Source organism: Macaca fascicularis, chromosome 10 (genome assembly GCF_037993035.2).
Source record: "Macaca fascicularis isolate 582-1 chromosome 10, T2T-MFA8v1.1".
Lineage (NCBI taxonomy): Eukaryota > Metazoa > Chordata > Mammalia > Primates > Cercopithecidae > Macaca > Macaca fascicularis.
Genome location: NC_088384.1, coordinates 90,970,938 through 90,977,307, shown reverse-complemented (window position 1 = coordinate 90,977,307; position 6,370 = coordinate 90,970,938). Strand labels below are relative to the sequence as shown.

At 47.8% G+C, this 6,370-nt stretch overlaps 1 protein-coding gene across 30 annotated transcripts in view; it reads right to left on the bottom strand.

Moving 5' to 3' along the window:
• Positions 1-396: 396 nt before the first annotated feature.
• The window catches only part of ACSS2 (acyl-CoA synthetase short chain family member 2), a 52,582-nt gene continuing 46,608 nt past the window's right edge, over positions 397-6,370 (bottom strand). For 16 of the 30 annotated variants that reach the window (XM_005568795.5, XM_005568797.5, XM_074005133.1 and 13 more), the window contains 5 exons: positions 4,911-5,019; positions 2,561-2,629; positions 2,046-2,222; positions 1,376-1,450; positions 397-1,240 (listed from right to left, as the gene is read on the bottom strand). In XM_005568795.5, coding sequence (XP_005568852.1) covers positions 1,113-1,240; positions 1,376-1,450; positions 2,046-2,222; positions 2,561-2,629; positions 4,911-5,019 — 558 coding nt within the window. In that variant the 3' untranslated portion in view covers positions 397-1,112. The remainder of the gene's footprint in view (positions 1,241-1,375; positions 1,451-2,045; positions 2,223-2,560; positions 2,630-4,910; positions 5,020-6,370) is intronic. The other 14 variants (XM_074005129.1, XM_074005145.1, XM_074005134.1 and 11 more) reach the window with 1 other exon arrangement.

Genomic DNA, 6,370 nt, shown 5'->3' with positions numbered 1-6,370 from the left:
GAGCAGGGAAGTGACTGTTCTGTAATCAGGGTCTCCGTAGACCTAGACTCTGCAGGTGGAACCCTGAAGTTTCAATCCTTAGCCACCCATTAATGCTCCTACTGGATCACAGGGAGGAATGAGAGTCCCTGGCAGGAGCCCAGGAGGGAAGGCAAACATGTTGGGACATAACAGTTGTGAACTGGCTTCAATCACTTTCCTGCTTAGCTCAGGGGCTTGTCAAAGGGCCTGTCAGTGAAGCCTCCTTGGCTCTGCCCAAACCAAAAGTTCTATAAGGAAGATATTGGGGGTAGTCCTAGGAAATACCCCTCCCTTCCCTTCTGCCACACAAATCAGAGCCACTAATGAATATACAGCATCAGGGCACAGATACCTAGGAAAACAAGTCACCACTTCTTGAGATCACAGGCTTTATTCCTACAACCACAGGGCTTGAGCCTGACTGAGGCAAGAAAACAGAGTTTCATCTGAGAATGTCTCTCATGGGCTGGGTTCTGTTCAGGGGAGGGTGGGAACAGAGGACAAGGAAGACAAGCTCCTCTGGCCCTAGGAACAAAACACATTTACTCCTTCAAAAAAGCAAATGATCTGAATGCCCTCTGGATACTGAATCTGCCCACACAGCCCCTGAAGCCAATGGGCGGACAGTACTGGCATCTGGCACAAAAGGGAATTCAGACCCAGAACAGAAGCAGCAAAATATGGACTCACAGACTATTGTTTTTAAGGGCAAGTGCATGCCCAATGTAAGTACTGGTGCTTCCTAAGAGAGCTGACATAGGATTACACAGCTGCCTCCCTGCTTCAGTGGAGGCCCTCATATCCTCTCTGAACACTTAACTTGGGTAGGAGAGGTAGCCTTTTCATCCCTGGGTTCTGAGAGCTCTGCAGTCTGGGGGCACAGCAGACGAGGCTGACCTGGGCCCTGTCCCTTCTGCCTGGCAGTCACAGGAAGTTGTCTCCACCCGGAGACAAAGCTGGTTTCTGGTCCCAGACAGCTGGTCTAGGGAGGGTGGTGTGGGTCAACGCTGGCCCTCAGCACTCCTGAGGGGGCAAAGAGGATGGGCAAAGTTTGGAGCAGGGGGAATCCTGGGTAAAGGTCAGGATCATGTTCACTGGATGGTCAGGCAGCGGTGGCTGAAGAGGTGACTGATGACAGATGGGTCAGCCACAGTGGACGTGTCTCCCAGGTCATGGTCATTCTGAGCAATCTTCCGAAGCACTCGCCTCATGATTTTCCCTGGGAGACCACAGACCTTTAGTTACTTGGTGAAAGCACTGACCCACCCCAGCCCTGCCAAAGGCTTTCATCCACGCATACCCCACCACCACCAGGCCTCAGCCCATCCCAATCCATGGAGGCCTCTGAACATACCTGAGCGGGTTTTAGGCAAGCCAGGTGCATTCTGGATGTAGTCTGGTGTGGCAATGGGGCCAATCTTTTCTCTAACTGTAACCAATAAATCATCAAGCATTTCTTCAGCACCCTTAGCCAGACTTTTCAAAAAACCAAAGTAGAGATGGCTCTGTTCCCTACCTGTTTCCTCCTCAAGTCTCTACGCACAGAGGCAGCCTCAGGTTCACTGCTTCTCTCACTCTCAACACACTGTCTCCTTACTCCCCCATTTTATCTTATGGAACTCAGGCTGTAGAATGAGCCTGCTAGAGTTTAAATGCCACCTTTCTAGCAGTGTGGCCTTCGGCAAGTGACTTAACTTCTATGAGTCTCAGTTTCATCATCTTTAGAATGAAGGTAACAATAAGATCTGTTTAATGAAGGTGACTCTAGGGATTAAGTGGGGTAATTCATTTAAAGCACTTAGCCTAGTGGTGGCACAAAGTATTCTAGAAATGTTAGCTATTATTATTATCCTAGTGGGACACTAGTGAAGACTGAAGAGGAAAAGGGCAATCAGCCCATGGGACCCCCTGGAATCTGTTTGTGGTTTGGGGATCAGCTTGCTCTAGCCCCTCCCCAACAACTTGCAGTGATAACTGGGCCTCCAAGACAGACCCTATAGTCCCTGCCCGGGGAGGCTCCTCACTCTGCTTCTTGAGCTCCTCGGTGAGCTTGGGGCTGAAGGTGTGGCCATCACACAAGGTGACAAAGCAGTAGAGGCATTCACCCTTCACAGGATGAGGGTGGCCCACCACAGCTGCCTCTGCAACAGCCTCATGTTCCACAAGTGCTGACTCCACCTCCGCTGTACTCAGCAGGTGTCCTTGTCAAGGGAAAGGAAGCGCCATGAGAGAGATCTCAGCCTCTGCCCCAGCCCCTGCTTCATCTGTACCCATGGGGCAGTCCTGGTCTGGTCAAAAGGAGAAGGCCCTTCATTCACTCCTCAGATGACATGCTTTCAGTCACCCCACCATCCCAGTTCCCCTACTCTAGGCACGTTCCAGTGTTCAATACTCCTCTAAAACCTGGACCCAGAACTGAATGCTATGCTTAGTACATGGTCTGGCCAAAGGACACTCCTGGGCTCTTGCAGAAGGCTTTGGCTGGGTGTTGTCAGAGAAGCAGAGTTAATAAGATGGGAAGGTGGCCCATGGCCCTCACCAGATACATTGAGCATGTCATCAATCCTGCCAGTGATCCAGTAATAGCCATCCTGGTCCCGCCGGCAGCCTGGGAAGAAATGCAAAACCTAATAAATAAAAACCCTACAGTAGGATACCTGATCCACATTACCAAACTGCCACACCCTCTGCAGTAGGCTTCTAACAAGTCTTCCTGCTTCCACTCTTGCCCACTGTGGTAGCCAGCCTCCAAGATGGCCCCACTGATCTCTGCCTCTTGGTATTCATAGCCCTGCAGTCCTCTTTCTCATTGTACTCGGGTTAGTCTGTGTCATCAACAGAATTTGCCAGAAGTGATAGGATGTCACTTCTGAGATTAAGTTGTAGAAGACACCTAGCTTGTCTTGGTTGCATTGTCTCAGATCATTTGCTCTAGGGTAAGCCAGCTGCCACATCTTGAGTAGTCCTATGGTGAGGTGAGGGACTGAGGGTTCCTGCTAACAACCATGTGAGTGAGCATGAATGTAGGTCCTCCAGGCTCAGTCAGACCTTCAGGTGACTACAGTCCCTACCAACAGCTTGACTGAAACTCACAAGAGACCCAGAATGAGAATGACCCATCTAAACTGTTCACAGACTCCTGATCCTCAGCAACTGTGTGAGATAATATTTGTTATTTTAAGCTGCCAACTTTTGGGATAATTTGTTCCATGGCAATAGTATACTCAAACTCTATTCTCCATAAATCAGGCAAAGTTATTTTCTAAACAGTGAATACATTCTTAGCACTCCCCTGCTTAAAACCCCAAAAGGTGGCCAGGTGCGGCGGCTCGCTCCTGTAATCCCAGCACTTTGGGAGTCCAAGGTGGGTGGATCAGGAGTTCGAGACCAGCCTGGCCAACATGGTGAAATGCTGTCTCTACTAAAAATACAAAAATTAGCCAGGCGTGGCGGCACCCGACTGTAATCCCAGCTACTCGAGAAGCTGAGGCAGAAGAATTGCTTGAACCCCGGAGGCAGAGGTTGCAGTGAGCCGAGATCGCACCACCACACTCCAGCCTGGGCAACAGAATGAGACTCTGTCTCACAAAAAAAAAAAAAAAAAAAAAAAACCAAAAGGTTCCCCACTGTACTTTGAATAAAATTCAGACTCCTCACCATGGCCCACAAGACCCCCCCTATATTACGTACGTTTCCAGCGTCACGTAATATTCTTCCCTTTGCTTGCTACGCTCCAGCCACACAGGCTTCAGTCCATTCCTCAGACATCTCAAGCTGCGTCCCTCTACACAGAACACTGTTACTCTAGATTTCCCCATGCCTGTTTCCTTCTCACCCTTCAGGCCTCTGGTCAAATGTCACTTCAGAGAACTCTTCTCCGACGATCCCGTGTACAGTAGCTATCCCTGCACACACTCATTATCATGCTACCCTGTTTATTTTTCTTAATAGCACTTATCTCTATCTAAGATAAGCTTATTTAAGTTTGCTGGGTTTGTCTGTCTCCCCTTACTAGAATCCCCATGAGGAAAGAGACTTTGACTACATTATTCATTATAATATCACCTGTGCTTAGATCAGTACCTAGGCACAGGATCACAGTGCTCAGATCTTATGGATGAATGGATTGGTAGATGGATAGATGGACAAACACAGACTCCAACCATGAAGACAAACATGACATAATAATCATGCACTGCCACATGCCCCATCTCTTTCAACACAGGAGTATACATTGTCCATCTTTCCTCATTCATCAAAGTTCAGATGGCAACATCCTGAGACCCCTCCTGCTATACTCATTCCTGCCGTTACAGTCTTTGCAGCTCTGCCTAGATACCAGATACTGACATGTAGGACACATTCTTCTCTGATTTTCTTTACCCCTAACCAACTGATATAGTTTGGATGTTTGTCCCTTCCAAATCTCATGTTGAAATATGATCCCCAGTGTTGGAGGTGGGGCCTGGTGGGAGGTGTTTTGGTCAAGGCAGGGCAGCAGGGGAGCAGATCCCTCATGAATGGCTTGGTGCTGCACTTGCAGTAATGAGTGACTTCTCACTCTATGAGTTCATGTAAGATCTGGTTGTTTAAAAGAGGCTGGCATCTCCTCCCTCTCTCCCTTGCTTCCTCTCTTGCCATGTCAAACACTGGCTCTCCCTTCGCTTTCTGCCGTGATTGGAAGCTACCTGAGGCCTCACCAGAAGCAGATGCCAGCACCATGCTTCCTTTACAGCCTGAAGAATGATGATCCAAAATAAACCTCTTTTCTTCATAAATCACCCAGTCTCAGGTATTCTTTTATAGCAACACACCAACTCTTCCTGAAAATGGAAGTGGAAGGTACATGTCTTAGTGGGAGGTACAAGAAGGGGATAGCTAAGGCTCACCATCTCCTGTAACATAGTATCCAGGGAACTTCTTAAAGTAGGTTGTCTCAAAGCGTTCGTGGTTCCCATAGACTGTGCGCATGATCCCTGGCCAGGGCTGCTTGAACACCTGGGGAGTAAAGAAGGGACAGTGATCACATTTGCTATGCTGTCTCACTGGAAGATAATTACAGCTTTTCTAAACGTGGGGGAAAGTGTCCTGAATGCCATTCCTGAGAAGTAGGAGAAAATACAGGCTTTGGAGATAGATGATCCTGGCTTGGAATCCCAGCTCTACCACTTACTAGCTAGGTGACCTCACAGAACTAACTTTACCCCTCTGAGCTTCAGAATCCTCATCTGTAAATCAGAGAAAATACTTTCTGTCTTCCAAAGTTATTGTGAGGATTAAATTAATAGTATGTGGAAATTGCCTAGCACAGTGTACTATTATTGATAAGTGTTTAGTAAATTTGTGTCTCCTCTTGGGCAATCCTTGAGGAAAGCAAGTCCAGTTTGATACAAATGAAAACAGTCATTTAAAAAAAGTGGTGCCCACATACCAAGTAAATAATTATTGCCCAATCAGTAGCATTCTTTGGCAGCAGATTGATGGAATGGATGGAATTCTAGGCTGAGTCAGAAGGCCTGGATGTAAACCCTGCCCCTGTTACTAACTTGCTCTTGGGAAAGTGAAATGGGGGGGGGTTTGAAGGGACAGGTGAGGCTCTTACAAGTATGAATACAATAATCACAACAGCTAATGTTTATCAAGTACTAATTGTTAGTTTCTCCACTAACCCCTTCACGTGGATTATCTAACTCAATCAAGCAAGCAGCCATAGAAGACAAAGGCACTATTTTTTTTGAGATGGAATTTTGCTCTTGCTGCCCGGGATGGAATGCAATGGCACGATTTCGGCTCAATACAACCTCCACCTCCCTGGTTAAAGTGATTCTCCTGTCTCAGCCTCCCATGTAGCTGGGATTACAGGCATCCATCACCAGGCCCAGCTACTTTTTGCATTTTTAGTAAAGACGGGGTTTCACCATGTTGGCCAGGCTGGTCTTCCACTCCTAGCCTCAGGTGATCCGCGCGCCTCAGCCTCCCAAAGTGCTGGGATTACAGGTGTGAGCCATCCGCGCCCAGCCAGAGGCACCATTTAAACCCTATTTTACAAATTAGAAAATTTAGATTCAGAGGGGTTAAGTAACTTATCTGAGGTCACAGAAGAGGCAGAGCTAGGATTTGAACCCAGGCAGGGTGACTCCAGATCCTACATGATTTTCCACTATGTTATAAAGCCTCCTTTCTTTAGAATATTTGTCAAAAGAAGATGGGACTAAGTCTTCCAGACCCAAAAAGGTACCATCAGGAATCTGAGCGACTCTGAAAAGGCCCTTAGGAGACTTATGGCCCAAAAGGAAGAGATGCAGGCAAAGTATCCAGGGTCCCCTCCAGGGTCTCTCAGTGAGCAAAC